General features: G+C 40.5%; 1 protein-coding gene across 1 annotated transcript; it reads right to left on the reverse strand.

Moving 5' to 3' along the window:
- Window positions 1-5,410: 5,410 nt before the first annotated feature.
- LOC139759852 (uncharacterized) lies at window positions 5,411-6,565 on the reverse strand. Its single transcript, XM_071682360.1, has 2 exons — window positions 6,167-6,565; window positions 5,411-5,878 (listed from the first exon to the last, which is right to left on the reverse strand). Exons 1-2 carry the CDS (start codon window positions 6,422-6,424, stop codon window positions 5,516-5,518), a joined length of 621 nt encoding a protein of 206 aa, XP_071538461.1. The 5' UTR covers window positions 6,425-6,565; the 3' UTR covers window positions 5,411-5,515.
- Window positions 6,566-19,153: the final 12,588 nt, after the last annotated feature.

A 19,153-nucleotide genomic window follows, 5' to 3' on the forward strand; every position in this document is an offset into this window, starting at 1 on the left:
AGAGAGAGAGAGAGAGAGAGAGAGAGAAAGAGAGAGAGAGAGAGAGAGAGAGAGAGAGAGAGAGAGAGGAAAAACAGCAAGTACTCACTTGGACTTAATGAGTTATATTCATCCACGTAATTCCTGTAACTCTTTATATGGTATAACCACCACTATATCGTAACGCTTTATACGTTATAACCAACACTTTAACGTAACGCTTTATACAGTATAACCAACACTTTAACGTAACTCTTTATACAGTATAACCACCACTATATCGTAACGCTTTATACTGTATAACCAACACTTTATCGTAACTCTTTATACAGTATAACCACCACTATATCGTAACTCTTTATACGGTATAACCAACACTTTATCGTCTATTTATTCGGTATTATCAACACTTTATCGTAACTATTTATTCGTTATAACCACTTCATCAATTTTGACCAAATATTCTAAAACGGCACAATATAGAATATAGTTTGAAATAAAAAAAGAAATACTAAATCATGATAAGAAACAATGCAAAGAAAAAAAAAGATAAATGTTTCTTGTCGTTACTCACGAATTTAGACGCGTTAATTATAACGACAGAGTTTAAATGTAATTATTTATATGATAACTGGTATCAATTCTTTGTCTTGGGTCGTGACAGTGATAAATGTGATAATTTGTCTTGTGTATACATTTTTTCTACTTCTATGTATACTTTGTGCTGTGTATACATTTTCATGTATACTTTGTCTTCTGTGTACATTTCTTATGCTTCCATGTATACTTTTTGTGTATACATTTCTTCCGTGTATACTTTCTCTTGTGTATACATTTCTTATTCCTCTATGTATACTTTCTCTTGTGTATACATTTCTTATTCCTCTATGTATACTTTATCTTGTGTATACATTTCTTATTCCTCTATGTATACTTTGTCTTGTGCATACATTTTTTATTCTTTCATGTATACTTTGTCTTGTGCATACATTTTTTATTCTTTCATGTATACTTTGTCTTGTGTATACATTTCTAATTCTTCCATGTACACTTTGTCTTACGTATACATTTCTTATCACTGTTAAAAAAATGGTTAACTGGCATTTATCTTCGTTGAAAATATTGCTTGATATCAGAAATATTTTCGCTAACATCCGATACGTAGTCAAAACCAATTACTGAAAAATAAACAGACATTCTTGTGATACATAGAAGTATTCATCCGCTAGAAAATATACATCCATGAATTAACAAATACGAGGGGGAAAATAAAAGAATCTAAAAGTTACTGAATCTTGCGGTGGTCTAGAGCAATATGTACCGTAAACTACCTCTTCGTTTTCTTCTCCCAAGTGTCAGGTGTCTTGCTCGCTCGTAGAGTTAGTTGCTGGTGCAGTTCGCTCGCTGTGTGGTTGACAGTTGAGGATCCGTTTCTCCCCCTCTTAGGTTCACTATAATACTCATAACTTGGTATAGGTAAAGCTATACTATTGCGTGGACTGCCAACACACCCACTAAGGACTTGAGAACGTCTTCAAAAAACCGCTGCTCATTGTGGAACGGAGGAAAATAAATAAATAACAATTAATAAACAGTGAGTATATGTTATATTTTGATTGTCTTTTTATGGACTAACTGCATCTGGAAGAATCACACGAACCATAAGAATATATCAGTCAGATAAAGTATAAATCAGTATTAATAATATGGGATATATCTTTACGTCAACAAGGACCTATTTCGTGTATAGCGTTCATATTAAACAGTCCAAGATTTTGGGCGTTGATGGAGCGTATGATCGTATGAAGTATAACATACTGTGTCCATGATGTCCTTAGAGTTCATTAAGCATTCTTATACATACTGTGAGCCACAGTGTGACCCATGGAGACTACAGGGTGAGCAGAAGGTTCAGGGACTGGGCCTTTTTACCGGAATTACAAACTTCACTGCAGGAGAAATTTTTGTTGTACAGGGATTGCCACAACAGTGATTCGGTAATTCAACAACTGACGTAGTCAGGGAACTGTGTATAGACCTTAAGCCACAATGACAGCATCAGACAACAAGAAATGTAATAAATCATGACCCATTTTGAACAGGCAAAGTTTAGATAGTTTCCAGGTGTCCGAGACAGAACGGTGTTAAGGATGAAGTATTTATATCTTGTAAAGTCCAGTGGGAATCATCTCTGAGAGCGTCAACTTCTCATCAGCCTACCCTGCCAAGTTTCACGGTATGAGACTGATTTTCTCTAACAGAGTTTGTATTAGGTTGGTTTAGTATCATTTGGAAGGGTAAACTCCCATGGGTATCTATAGCATAGTTAGTGTATATATATATATATATATATATATATATATATGCACATCCATCCTCCTGCGCACAACTCTATCCATAGCCCACGCCTCGCAACCATACAACATTGTTGGAACCACTATTCCTTCAAACATACCCATTTTTGCTTTCCGGGATAATGTTCTCGACTTCCACACATTTTTCAAGGCTCCCAAAATTTTTGCCCCCTCCCCCACCCTATGATCCACTTCCGCTTCCATGGTTCCATCCGCTGACAGATCCACTCCCAGATATCTAAAACACTTCACTTCCTCCAGTTTTTCTCCATTCAAACTCACCTCCCAATTGACTTGACCCTCAACCCTACTGTACCTAATAACCTTGCTCTTATTCACATTTACTCTTAACTTTCTTCTTCCACACACTTTACCAAACTCCGTCACCAGCTTCTGCAGTTTCTCACATGAATCCGCCACCAGCGCTGTATCATCAGCGAACAACAACTGACTCACTTCCCAAGCTCTCTCATCCCCAACAGACTTCATACTTGCCCCTCTTTCCAAGACTCTTGCATTTACCTCCCTAACAACCCCATCCATAAACAAATTAAACAACCATGGAGACATCACACACCCCTGCCGCAAACCTACATTCACTGAGAACCAATCTGTTTCCTTGCGCTACCTCGCAAACATATATATATATATATATATATATGAGAGGTTATGTCCATAAGAGGGTGGTGACGTGTGAATCAAGACATCATATTCGCCTCTGAACATCACCGCAGGCGAACTGTTCTCAAAGGCTAGGCTATGAGAGCAGAGTGGAGCTCACTAGTGTCAAAACAAGTTAAGTTTCACGACGGGCCGGGGTAGCGCAGCTGGTGTCTCACACTGCACGGCTCATATAAACACCAGGCATGTTAGACGGACCACTCGAGGGCAGTGAGAGACACAGGGTATGTTTTTGGGGGGAGGGGCGGCGCGGATATGCTCACTCAGGGCCACGTACGACCGGGTGTGAGGGAGGAGACCAGCCAGGCTAGAGGATGACGTGCGACACGCGGTATTACGCCGAAGGGAATTGTATAGACAGGGAGAGATCGAGGCCTCCACCGTACCGCCCCAACGAAATGGATTAGGATGTCGCTAGGGAACCGAGTGAGAGAGAGAGAGAGAGAGAGAGAGAGAGAGAGAGAGAGAGAGAGAGAGAGAGAGAGAGAGAGAGAGAGAGAGAGCACACAATGAATGATGGCGTGGAGGAGGATCATATGGTCTAACATGACAATTTTGTTCTCTTCCTCCTCAGCTAAACCACGATATCACTTCTGGTAACTCAGGACCACAAAGAAATTCAAACAGCAGTAGACTTTATCAAGTTTAAGTTCCCAAGTGCATTTTCGTTTGATATAGATAGACAGATAGATAGAAGATAGATAGATAGATAGATAGACAGATAGATATGATGATCACACTAGTCCGTGATGAAAGTTATAAAGGTAAAATCGCACTTCAGTAGGAGTTCATACAATTCTATTTGAAATGTGATTTTTCTATACATGTGGCACGACATGTTTCGTGGAGACAGTCCACCTCATCACCAGGCACCAGTACTTAACAAAGCTATTCACATCCCAACATCACACTCGATTCCCGCCGGCCATCGCCTACCTGTCGGTCAATGCAGTGTTCTGTCTATATTGGAAGACTCTGGACGGTGGTACTCCGTTGTGATGTGATTTAAATAACTTTGTTAAGTACTGGCAGTACCTGATGATGAGGTGGATTGTCTCCACGAAACATGTCGCGCCACATGTGTAGAAAAATTATATGTTAAATAGAATTTTATGAACTCCTACTGAAGTGTGATTTCACCTTTGAAACTTTCATCCCGGACTAATCATATCTATCTGTCTATCTATCTATCTATCTTCCAAATGATCATGCATGATCCATAGACAAGGAAACAAGTTTAAGTTTAGCATATACAGAAAACCTACCCATGTATGCTCATATATCCATTATTACTTATCTCAACATGACAGAGTCAAATTATCATCATCTCAATCTATGTTCCAGAGTTTATTTATGATGAGTCTGAGAAGATATATTCTATTGGATCTAAGTTAAAGTGCCCTAGATCTTCATTGATGAATCCCTTAAGTTGGCATAGAATAATTTTATAGAGTTGAGTCCAAACTTCCCATTGACACCAAGAGACTTTTAGTTCGCCCTTTTAATAATGACTTTATCTTACTTCCTATGTTGCTTAAATCCTTTAATGTAAATGTTACCTTCAGCAACAATGATATTATAAAGAATATCTTAATCAGGAACTCACCAGAAAGTTCTCCTGGATGTATTTATAAGGACCCATGTGGAAATTGTAATAAGTTTTATGTTGGTCAGACTGGTAAGGATCTTTCTCTTAGACTTAAGCAACATAAATATAGTATAAGAACGGGACAAGAATCAAATGCCTTGTTTGATCACGTTAAAAAACTATGATCACTGTATTGACTGGAGCAATGCCATCTCAGTTATTAACTCTAACCCCAGTACCACAAGAAATATCACTGAACCTTCTACAGAGAAGAATTATAACCTTAATATTAGCGAAGGTCTATACAAACTGGATAGCTTTATTGTTGATTGAATTTGTAAACAATCCACCTTCTCGTCCATATAATAAGTTTATGATACTCTTGTTGTCTGTCATGGACGCACCCGATCTCCATCTGGACAGTCACTTATGTACCTAATGGCGTCCTAGCTTCGTCTCTTCGTTGTATATCAACCGATTGTTATATTTCTCTCTTGTGTCTCCCCTGATGATATGAATATTACACGAAAGTGCACTTGGGAACTTATCGTGTTTCATTTCCCCGTGGACTCGTAGGAATATATATATATATATATATATATATATATATATATATATATATATATATATATATATATATATATATATATATATATATATGTATATATATATGTATATATATGTATATATATATATATATATATATATATATATATATATATATATATATATATATATATATATATATATATATATATATATATATGAAGGTGAAGTCGCACTTCAGTAGGAGTTCACATAACTTTATCTAACATGTAATTTTTGTATACATGTGGCACGACATGTTACGTGGAGACAACACTCTTTGGCGGACACGTCGTTCCACTTCGTACCTCGGTCAGTCCAGTAGGGCTCAGGTCTGCAGCGTGATGATGTGGGAGTGTGGGGCTCTGGCACGTACCTGAGCCTGGACTTGAACAGGCTCGTGGAGGGGCCTTGGCTTGGGTACCTTAACCTTGGGGAAGACTGTCCTCTCTGGCGGAGGCAGCCTGCGTCTTGGCGGAGTGAGTGGACTTGCTGGGGCGCATCGGGCCACGACCTCCTGGGATGCTGGGTGAGGTGGTGGTGTTCCGGGACCCATTCTAGGACTGGGACAAGGGGTTTTCGGAGGCCTCCTCTTGCCTTGTGGTTCATGGTGTTCGATGTCTTGTAGGTCAGGGTTCGAATGTATGATAGGATATGGGATCAAATCCCTTACGGTCTGGAGAATGAAGAGCTGTTCAGGATAAAAAAAAAAAAACGAAAATGGTAAATATAATCAATGTCTTTATAGCGGTACCTATATCAATGTCTATACATACATCTATCACTGTCATGTAGCGCTACGCCTTTTTATCTATCCATCAATTTCTATTCGCTATGTGTGTCATACATCATGAATGATAGATCAACAATGAAATGCAGCACGCGATACATTACTGTATAGTTCTACACTAGAATACAGTAATAGGAGGAGGAGGATTAGAAGGAGCGAGTGTCATGACCTACACCATACAGTACGTACGTTGTGCGCGTAGGAGAAGACGATGATGCTGGCGTACAGGTGGAAGAAGAGGGCCAGGATGTAGCCGACGGCGATGGCCCACTGGCCCAGGGCGAGGTAACTCATCACCCCGATGAAGAAGAAGAAGATGAAGGCAATGTTGACCAACAGCCATATGACTGTCAGGTTCAAACGTTCCTGTGTGAGGGAGGGTGAGGGAGGGAGGAGCATGACGGACGCTACTACATGACTGCGAGTGAGACACTCATGTTTCTCCATGACTTATATCATCCACGACTTCTACCTTCCCTGACTTATATCTTCCATGACTTATCTTAGAAGCCTCCATGAATTATGTCATCCATAACCCGCATCTTCCATAACTTGTATCTTGCATGACTGATATTTTCCATGACTGACATCCTCCATATCTGATATCTTGCATGACTGACATCTTCCATATCTTATATCTTGCAAGACTGATATCTTGCATGGCTGATATCTTTCATGACTGACATCTTCCATATCCTATATCTTGCAAGACTGATATCTTGCATGGCTGATATCTTTCATGACTGACATCTTCCATATCTTATATCTTGCAAGACTGATATCTTGCATGACTGATATCTTTCATGACTGACATCTTCCATATCTTATATCTTGCATGACTGATATCTTGCATGGCTGATATCTTTCATGACTGACATCTTCCATATCTTATATCTTGCATGACTGATATCTTGCATGACTGATATCTTTCATGACTGACATCTTCCATATCTTATATCTTGCATGACTGATATCTTCCATATCCTATATCTTGCATGACTGATATCTTGCATGACTGATATCTTCCATATCTTATATTCTGCATGACTTCCTATACAGCTGGAGCAGCGCCATGACAACCACAATTCATGTATCCCATAAAGACAATTCAGTGTAAGTCTTATTGACGCCAGTTCTCCCACGTAAACTGGAGCAGACAGTCATACTGACCGAAAGTGAATCACAAAACGATTCGCCTTAACAACCCACACAGTCAAGCCCAGCCAGACGATGTAGTGTGTCTGACAACATAAACATTTGATGTCCAAAAAGTTTCTTTCAATTAACAGAAAAAAGTTACATTCATTTAACAGTATAAAGTTACATTCATATAACAGTACAAAGTTACATTCATTCAACAGTAAAAGTCTACATTCAGTTAACAGAATAAAGTTACATTCATTTAACAGTAAAAAGTTATATTCATTTAGCATTAAAAAGTTATATTCGTTTAATAGTAAAAAGCTACATCAAGTTAACAGTAAAAAGTTACATTCACTTAAAAGTATAAAGTCACGTTCAATTAGTAGTAAAAAAAAATTGCATTCATTTAACAATAAGGCCGTTTTTTAAAACGCCTACTGAGTCATGAGTGAGAGGGACTTCCCATGGTATCTTGCGCATGAGTGAGAGAGAGAGAGAGAGAGAGAGAGAGAGAGAGAGAGAGAGAGAGAGAGAGAGCAACGTCTAACCATCCCCCTCAGACACTGTTGCCCATCATGTGAGGAGGTTGTAGGTGTGGTTGGTGTTGTGTGCACATGTGCACCTTACCTGGAGGACTTACCTGGAGGACTTACCTGGAGGACTTACCTGGAGGACTTACCTGGAGGACACTGATCATTAGAAGGAACCCAGCCACCAGGATGAACACGGCCCACACGATCAACATACCAGGGACCCACTGTCTTAGGTAAGGGTAGTCACCTGGTGATGGTGAGGGTAGGAGGTAAGTGGGCGATGGTGGTGATGGTGATGGTGTGTGCTGCTCTGGGGTTGGTGTAGTGATGATGAATGATGTAGATGGTGCCGGAGCTCTGATGGTGATGGTGATGGTGTGTGCTGCTCTGGGGTTGGTGTAGTGATGATGAATGATGTAGCTGGTGCCGGAGCTCTGATGGTGATGACGCCTGGAACACATGGTTAGATGGTGATGGTGATCAAAATGGCTTTTAATGAGATCTAATTAAAAAAAAAACTGAAGTTGATTGAAAATGATGATTATAATGACAGAGATGATGATCATACCAGCAGCCAAGATGATAGTGATGATGATAGTGATGATAATAGTGATGAGAGAAAATGAGAATTCTGATTGTAATAGTGACTCTCGTAAAGGAAGACATTTCTCACAGTGTGGCCAAAATGATTCGCAGTGACGAATGGGGTCAGTGAGATTGGATCTGATTGTCATCAATGATGATCACAATATGTGCTGATTTTCAGAGTCATAAGACCACTGACGCACTTTACAGCACAGATGATATATATATATATATATATATATATATATATATATATATATATATATATATATATATATATATATATATATATATATATATATAATCTATTACACTTTGTCACTGTCTCCCGCGTTAGCGAGGTAGCGCAAGGAAACAGACCAAAGAATGGCCCAACCCACCCACATACACATGTATATACAAACACGTCCACACACTCACGTATATATACCTATACATAACGCATACATATATACACACACAGACATATACATATATACACATGTACATAATTCATACTGTCTGCCCTTATTCATTCTCGTCGCCACCCCGCCACACATGAAATGACAGCACCCCCCCACCCCCTCCCGCATAGCACTAGGAAAAGACAACAAAGGCCACACTAGTTCACACTCAGTCTCTAGCTGTCATGTATAATGCACCGAAACCGCAGCTCCCTTTCCACATCCCGGCCCTACAAAACTTTCTATGGTTTACCTCAGACGCTTCACATGCCCTGGTTCAGTCCATTCACAGCACGTCGACCCCGGTATTCCACATCATTCAAATTCACTCTACTCCCTGCACACCTTTCACCCTCCTGCATGTTCAGGCCCCGATCACTCAAATCTTTTTCACTTCATCTCTCCACCTCCAATTTGGTCCCCCACTTCTCGTCCCTCCACCTCTGACACATATATCTTCTTGGTCAATCTTTCCTCACTCATTCTCTCCATGTGACCAAACCATTTCAAAACACCCTCTTCTGCTCTCTCAAACACACTCTTTTTATTACCATTCATCTCTCTTACCCTTTCATTACTTACTCGATCAAACCACCTCAAACCACATATTGTCCTCAAACATCTCATTTTCAGCACATCCACCCTCCTCCGCACAACTCCATCTATAGCCCACGCTTCGCAACCATATAACATTGTTGGAACCACTATTCCTTCAAACATACCCACTTTTGCTTTCCAAGATAACGTTCTCGACTTTCATACATTTTTCAACGCTCCTAGAGCTTTCGCCCCCTCCCCCACCCTATGATTCACTTCCGCTTCCATGGTTCCATCCGCTACCAAATCCACTCCCAGATATCTAAAACACTTCACTTCCTCCAATTTTTCTCCATTCAAACTTACCTCCCAGTTGACTAGTCCCTCAACCGTACTGCACATAATAAGCTTGCTCTTATTCACATACATAGGGAGCGGGGGGCTGGAAATCCTCTCCTCCCGTTTCTATTTTTCTTTAATTTTCCAAAAGAAAGGACAGAGAAGGGGTCTAAGTGAGGATATTACCTCTGAGGTCCAGTCCTCTAGTGAAAGACTGAATCAACTCTTATCTTATAAAGGCTTACTAGAAGCAGAGGAATGTCACTCATGGTAGATGAAGTATATATACCCATCTACATAACTACCTATCTACCTAACTACAGCTATGTATATATCTATCTGTCTATCTATGGGTTTATCCGTTTATTTACCTATCTAGCCATTTATCCATCTATCTAAGTCTCCCTGTAGCCACCCGGCTGGACACTGCCACTCTCTCACCTATATGTACAAGTAGGATGGTCTGGTGTGTGATGATCAGAACCGACTCCACCTGCAGAGATGAATGGTATGAAGAGGGACGTGATCCATCATAATATATGGTTTCCTATAGATCTATTGTTATACTGTTCATATATGTCTTGAATATATTTCACTGATGATACAGAGCAAGTTTAAGAATTCATGATACCATCTACTGGATGTATATAGTCATACAAATCGTAAGTATAATTCATATAATCATACAAAAACTTTGTATGTGATATGTTTAGTAATAAGCGCATTGTATATAAAGTATATGAACATTCACACAAAACTTAGGTATGTATCAAGAGCATATAAGACTTTTGTATTGGATCCATACTCCTCTATACAATATAATACTTGCAGTTGTACAAACGACATATAGAATGTATATATTCATACAAATCCTGTATATACTGTATAAAGTATATACTGTATGATGTATATACTGTATGTTGTATTTACTGTATTAACTGTACACTGTATGATGTACAAACTGTATGATGTATATACCGTATGAAGTGTATACTGTATGATGTATACACTGTATGTTGTATATACTGTATGAAGCGTATACTGTATGATGTACATACTGTATGATGTATATACCGTGTGAAGTGTATACTGCATGATGTATATACTGTATGATGTATATACCGTATGAAGTGTATACTGTATGATGTATAACTGTATGATGTATATACTGTATGATGTATATACTGTATGTTTGTGGCGTCTGTTCAACTCGTCCTTGGCATACAGAGATCGGGTCAGTATTTCATGTGAGATTAATCAGTCTGTCACATCATGATGGGGGAGTCAGGGTGGAGTGATGTCAGGACACAATATCGTCAGTGATGTGTAGGGATGATGCCACACTATGACTTCAAGGGTAAGGTATGGTTCTGATGTGTTGACATCATGACCCAGAGATGTATATATACACTGACCCAATGAAGTGGCACTGTATAATGATATGTGGTGATGTCACTATACTTGATGTCACTGTACGGGATGAATGAAGTCTTCTGAGGCTTCATTAATAAATGAGATAAGTGGTATGTGTCTTATGATGTCACTACATAGCGATGTGTAATGACCTGAAGTCATGGTTACGAGAGCAATGGATGTGTGTAATGTGGTGACATCACGACATGGCGTGGGATAACATCATCAGTGCCAATAATGATGTTTGTGCTGACGACACAACAATAACACGGTGCCAAGAGGTAGCGTGCTGTGAGATCACGGCAGACGAAGATCCTCTATGTTCTGAGCACACGACACGGCACGACCACTCACCATCTGGGCGCCGGTAACAACCAAGACACCAGTTCGAAGAGAGAGACAACAGAGGAAATGATCGTGGTAGAGCATCATCATCATCTTCCTGCCTCAACCCCAACACCTCTTTTAGGGTGATGGGTCACCCACACAGATGGGTCACTCACCCACACATCCAGCGACCTAGCACACACACACACACACCCTTAGGGTGAGGGACGGCGCAACACCTCCCTCAGGGTGTGGTATGGTCACCCAAGCGTTCGAGCTCCCTAAATGGGGAAAAAAGAAGGTCGACCTCTCGAAGTATAGTGTGTGTGCTGCTGAACTGGGAGAGAGAACACAGTAGCTTCAGAATTTTCCATAAGGAACTAATACTGGAAATGATTTCTCAATAGTTGGTATAATTTAGTTAATAAACCTTAATGATTTACTCAAAATTCCTTCAACTAGTAAATATATACATATGCAACTATAGAATATGGCACAATCGTCAAAGTTATACAAATACTTTCAATTCTGTCAATAATGTCTGTATATTTTATAGGTTGAGGATATAATCTAGAAACAAAGAATATTTGTCTGAGAATTGTAATATATCGCTTAGATAACTTGCTCTTTGTTTCTGGGATTCTTTCTTATCTTAGAAGGTATTGCGTCTCATACATTATCTGGAAATGGGTAATTACAGATTCTCCTAATCTTGAATAGGTGGTTACTGGCAGTTACCATCTACAAGCAAATAAGTGGTTACTGATCCTCGTTGCAGGGAAATAGGAATAGGTTTTAGAAACTAGTAGTAGAGATAGAAACCAGTGCTTAGAAAGTCTAAAAAAAAAGAGTTTTCTTAAAGAGGGTTTTCCATACAATATGTCTTCGCTGCCAGGCACTGAACAGCACTACGTATGATGAAGGGAAGGAAGGAACCACACCACTCGACTGTAAACCATTCAACCAACGCTCTCTCTCTCTCTCTCTCTCTCTCTCTCTCTCTCTCTCTCTCTCTCTCTCTCTCTCTCTCTCTCTCTCTCTCTCTCTCTCTCTATTTCTGTCAGTTGGCCTCCCAAGGTCACATCTCCCTTAAACAGCGGAAGAAAAAAAAAAAAATTCCAGTCCACCGTTGAAGGATTCGAACCGTTTCCTCAAATTACACACACACACGCACACACACACACACACACACACACACACACACACACACACACACATACACACACACACACACACACACACACACACACACACACACACACACACACTCAAGACCCTCACTGGATTCTGCCACTAACATTAGTTTCTGGCAACCAGGTCGCCCAGTGCTTACACTGTCGCACTACCTTCTATACACCATCTCAAGTGCGAGACATACCCACGGCGAGAGAGAATGTATGTCGTCTTAGAATTATCGCTAAGGAAATTCGGTTGGTGGAGGAAGTAACTTGATGCAAATGGTCTTAAATGACCCCCAGCAATTGATAGACCTAGAGTCCAAAACATCCAACCAATCAACTTATGCCAAACCATCTGTTTACACTTTCTAGTTCTTTTTTTTCCCTTTGACGCTAACTTGTTGGACACACACACACACACACACATTGATTCTAGCACCGTCAAAATGCTTCCGGTGTTTCTGACAATGTTTTGTGTTCTTTTAGAATCAAACTTCTGCTTCTAGCATCATTGTTTTATTTTATTTCCTTACGTCACCTCTTTTGTTTAGCACCGGTGTTTTTCATGTGGGGATTTTCTAAATGCGATTAAACATCTAGTGACCCACTTTCCGTTCAGAGACCCATGTCTGGTGGCAGATACATCTACCTTTCTCTGGTGCATATTTCTGCAACACCAACACAATTCTATCTATCACGTACATGAAGGTTTCTGGGACTAACACAGAGACGAACACAGCATCCACAGTGTTCATCATGATCAGCAGACCTATGAGGATCTGGTGTGCACACGGGAGTGAGGGACGCAGCAAACTGGGCCAGATGGAAGGGCTGCACGTGCGTGCACCAGGGGGGGTGTCGCCCCGTATCTTGCCATCTACCAACATTCGATCAGAACGAATTGCTGATTTTTGTGTCGCCTGGGCGACGTGTTGGGTGATGACGATCATGGTGATGATGATGGTGATAGCGTATTGTGACGATCATTCTACATCTGCTGGAGCCTCAATCAGCCATCTCTCCCTCAGTGTGTGTAGCTGTGCCTTGCTACGATTGTTTCTTCCATGTTGAAGGTTGAGACGAGAGATATTATGCATCCATAGAGTCCATTTCTTCGCACGATATCTTCAAGCAGTTCGTAGTCATGGTTAGCATTTACCATGCCTTCTCAGTCCTATATTCAGGAGTCGAAATAGCTATCAAACTCTCGATCACCAACCGGATACGCCGTTCTGGCTCAGACAATGTTCACGTGGTTGAACACGCGTTCTACATCAGCATTAGAACGAGGGAAAACGACCACTGCTAAAACTACATTAGACGAACATTGGAAAGGATTTTTTTTCCAGTGGCATTATTGGATGAAGCTAAGTCTATCCACATCGAAGTGTGTCAGAGCTCTGTGCCCACTGTATAAGATGAAGTTTCCCCCACTGGAACTCGATTGTAAGATCCAATTGGCAGAGGTGTAGTGGCTGCAGCCATTCACCCCCACTCAGGAATGACACTGGCTGCAGAACCTGAACGTTATCTCGTAAAGACAGACGCTGTTGTGTCTCGATCTCAACCAACAACCTTTATACATCGCCCACGAATATCCTTCTCATCGGGGAAACTTGCACTTCGACATTTACTCTTGAAATTCATAAATTAATGTACGATTTAGGATCCAAATGCTCTTGAACTGCATTGCCTTCCTTTATCTGTTTTTCTTCTTTTCTTTCCGGGGATAACACTTCTTAAACTGATGGAATCAGTGAGGTGGACAAGGCCACCTAGCAACTTCCCAGGCTCTTGTGTTTCTGCTTTGAATATTTTATTCACACTTTGAAATTTCTTCAATAATATGCTTCAGGAATGTGAGAAACACACAGTTTCTCTTGTCACACAAACCACTGAATGAAGGAGTTCAAAAGGAGTTCAGCTGTATAACAACCGTTCATCATTCACTGCGACATCAAGATAAATATTGACCTGTACCCCACTGCTATGCAACATTCTCACAATGACAGATTCAGTGGACGTCTATCGTGTCTGGCTTAGCTGCGCTATTCCCAAGGGCTGCTGATCATCATTTATTAAAGCCAAACGCTTCTTGTACCTGGCTTGGCGAACTGAGAGTGAACATAAAGTACAATTTCGTAGACAGACACTGGCCCGCAGAATGAGACACAGGCGAATAACGGGTGAGGAACTTCAGATCATAATTTCACACACACACACACACACACACACACACACACACACACACACACACACACACTATTTTGCACACGGGTCATAACAGAGGCATTATTGTTGCCAATTGCAATATTTCGTTGCCGCTCAAATTCATAATTTCTCAAGGATTCCCTTAATGCAACGTCTCCTGCATCACCATGGCGGCCACAGCTCATCCAGGTCTAAACAAGTAACAAGAAAAAACTCAAAAGCGAGAGAGGAAAGGGTTAAGTTGGTAACTGATACAAATCCTTCCTGCTTATGCTCTTCACATATATATATATATATATATATATATATATATATATATATATATATATATATATATATATATATATATATATTAATTTATCATACTTCGCTGTCTCCCGCGTAAGCGAGGTAGCGCAAGGAAACAAACGAAAGAATGGCCCAACCCACCCACATACACATGTATATACATACACGTCCACACACGCACATATGCATACCTATACGTTTCAACGTATACATATATATACATACATAGACATATACATATGTATACATACACAGACATATACATATATACACATGTACATAATTCATACTTATTTCCTTTATTCGTTCCCGTCGCCACCCCGCCACACATGAAATGATACCCTCCCTCCCCTCGCACGCGCGCGAGGTAGCGCTAGGAAAAGGCAACAAAGGACACATTCGTTCACACTCAGTCTCTAGCTGTCATGTACAATACACCGAAACCACAGCTCCCTTTCCACATCCAGGCCCCACAAAACTTTCCATGGTTTACCTCAGACGCTATATAACTGGATATATATATATATATATATATATATACATATATATATATATATATATATATATATATATATATATATATATATATATATATATATATATATATATATATATTTTCATACTATTTGCCATTTCCCGCGTTAGCGAGGTAGCGTTAAGAACAGAGAACTGGGCCTTAGAGGGAATATCCTCACCTGACCCCCTTCTCTGTTCCTTCTTTTGGAAAATTAAAAAAAAACAAGAGAGGGAGGATTTCCAGCCACCCGCTCCCTCCCCTTTTAGTCGCCTTCTACGACACACACACACACACACACACACACACACACACACACACACACACACACACACACGTCTTCGATATGCAAAACTCACATGACATCTATGGCCCCCCTACGTCAACTCTGATAAATGAATAGGATCTTTCTTGCTCTTTTTCGGGTGGCGACCGGGGTTGATTTCCTTGACTCAGGCTGGAGGAAAATGGATGAAGAATGAAGTAGTGTCATATTGCGTGGCAGGACGCCAGAGTTGAGGAAAGTGATCGGTGAAAATGATGTCAGGAGATGGGGCCCCACGGGAGTAGAACCCCGGTCTCCATACGCGTTAGAATGGGTAATCACACACGAATACCTAAATACACAATCTCCCCTTCATACATCAAAGTAACAGGTAATTGTAAGATATAGGCTTCCGTGGTGTAGTGGTCAGCGTAGGTGAGAGTAATTCGCGCCTGGGCCCTCCCGGGTTTGAATCCTGGACGAAGCAGTCTACTCAAAGCCAGACCAACTGTTCATCCTTCCCTCAAAGCTGGTCTATTATTGGGTACCTGGCGTAGACTGATGTGAAAAATGAAAAAGAATATAATGGTTTACTAGATAAAGGCAGCCAGTACTGGGAGGTCATAATAGTTACTAGTTAAATGATCATATAAGAGGTTAAGATGAAGGTGGGGGCTGGATATTTCCCACACTTTGGATAAGAAAACGAGTGAGGTTTACATATAGATATACAGAGTGGCAGATGGATAAGAAAACGAGTGAGGTTTACATATAGATATACAGAGTGGCAGATGGATAAGAAAACGAGTGAGGTTTACATATAGATATACAGAGTGGCAGATGGATAAGTAAACGAGTGAGGTTTACATATAGATATACAGAGTGGCAGATATACAGGGAAGTTTACATATAACTGCTTGTAGTCATGGTCGAGGATACAGAGGAAATCTTCCTTTACCCAAAATACATCTTATTACCACTAGGTGGAGTACATAGGACGTCTTCTGTCCCCAGGAAGGTGGAGGTGGAGGAGGAAATACCAGCCTCAGGTGGAGACCTGCTCGCCACTCCCTGAGAGACTGACCCGTGACCACCTGTTGTGGGCCTTATATATGGGTCGGTGTCGAGAGCACAAGATGCTACCTGTGACTTGCTATGGTACGTCAGTAAACATAAGGGTGAGCGAGCATGGATGAATTAGCTCATCTTGAGCCATACGGTGGCTGGCTGGAGTGCCGTAGCTACACACCCGTTCTGTTTAGAAATTCATCAAGTTTGTTGACAAGCGAAGAATGAAGCATCTGGTGAATAATGTATAACCTTCACTATGTATGTTGTATAATAATAGCATAAATAGTGTATAAACTTGATGATAAACGTTGTATAATAATGGTGTAGATAGTGTATAAACTTCATGGTGAATCTTGTATAATGATAGCGTAGATAGTGTATAAACTTCATGTTGAATGTTGTATAATAATAGCGTATATAGTGTATAAACTTCATGATGAATGTTGTATAATGATAGTGAAGATAGTGTATAACTTGATGAATGATGTATGATATCAGGCTGGTCTCCACTATTAGGCCCCGTGTTGCCTCGAGCGTAATTCAAGTCGTTTCAACTGTTGCCTCTGGCACTTCCCTAACTGGCCTGGGTTAAGGTATATATATCAAATACAGAGTCAATAATATGGTTTATACATTACCCACTTGGTTGAACATATAATGATGAACATCTACAGTAATACAGTAGTTGATGTATCCCCGTAGTGCCTCACGGAAAAAGTGAACTGTTCACCAGCTTGTTCATACACTTGTTCATGGATAGTTCATGACGTTCAGGATGGTAGGTGTAGAACTGTTCTTAAAGTTGGAGCTGTGATTGGAGCAAGTCGATTGTGGTGAGGAGCAGCGGTCCGTGGTGGAGAGGGGCGTCGGATGGAAAGAGGTCTCAGTGACGGGGGTGTTTGTGTCCAAAACTGCCGTGTGGGTCAGCCGGTGAGGATGGTATGATAAAAGGGCTTCTACTTTTGGTAGGTGGTGTGTGAGATGTTCTCTGGATGATTCTTCTGCATGCCCTTGTCTCTCTCTCTCTCTCTCTCTCTCTCTCTCTCTCTCTCTCTCTCTCTCTCTCTCTCTCTCTCTCTCTCTCTGTTTGTACACATACATGAATCAAGACATGGTGCACACATACAAGGTGGAGAGACAAGGCAACACATGCGTAAAATTCTCTCCCCATCATACCAATAGTAATCATACACACACATGAGAATAGAGAATATATCATACCGTAATGATACACCAACTGCAGCAAGTGTTCACGCGATAGTCAAGTTCGATTATTGGCTAAATGAGGACTTGAAAAGACTCAAGATGGAACGAAATTCAAATAGGATACACAATCGTGGTAAACACACAGAACTTAACAATATCTACGATAACATGAATTGGGGAAATGAAGTTCAGTAACCACGAGCCAGGGGCATTGTGGTGTAAGGTTTTCTGTGAAATTAAAAAGGGAAGGTTTAGGATCATGTGTACCTGTTTATCCCCAAACACAGAAGAGAGTTATGATAAAGCTAAATATAGTTCAACAATAGTCAATAAGCAATGGAGCTCAATGGTATACTCTGGTACCAGCTAGCCAGCCTCTGAGAGGCATAAATGAGCAAGAAACGACAATAGCTGAGTATAAAAGGATGAGCGAAAACCCTCTGGAAAATATAGTGTGGACAAGACAGATGACAACCCATAACTTTTTCTACGATGTCAGTAGGAGTAAACTGTTATTTAAAGAGCGGCTAATGCTGCTAAGGGATTCAGAGGGAAAAGGTGTAGTTGATGATGATGTAAAGATATGTGAGGAACTGAATAGCAAGTTCAAAAGTGTTTTGACAGTGGAAGACACCATGACCCTAACACCAGTGGATGGAATGAGAAGGAAGGCTTTGGAATGTACTACAATATCTAGAAAAGACAAACAGAACACTGAAATCTCTTGACCCATAATAAGCTTATGGTTCTTCTGAAATGTATCCATATGCACTGAGGATGTGTGCAGACACTTGACGTACCACTTGAAATATAGTTCAAAATGCGGCTAGAGGAAGGTAAAGAAAATGCTGAGAAGGTGATGAGCAAACATTATGGCATTCTTTAAGAAAAGAAAATGGGGTAATGAACTGAACTGCAGACCAGTCTCCGTGACATGCGTGCTTTGTGAAGTACTGGGGAAGGTAATCAAGAAGCAAATGAACAACTGCTTGCTATACAGAAACTACCCGATTGAAAAAGCTGTACGATTTCAGGGAGAGGTGATTATGCGTAATGAATCTCTTAATTACCTATGAAAGGGTGAGCCTCATTTTAGACAAAAGAAGAAAAAGCTGGGTAGACT

This window comes from Panulirus ornatus, chromosome 3 (genome assembly GCF_036320965.1).
Source record: "Panulirus ornatus isolate Po-2019 chromosome 3, ASM3632096v1, whole genome shotgun sequence".
Classification (NCBI taxonomy): domain Eukaryota; kingdom Metazoa; phylum Arthropoda; class Malacostraca; order Decapoda; family Palinuridae; genus Panulirus; species Panulirus ornatus.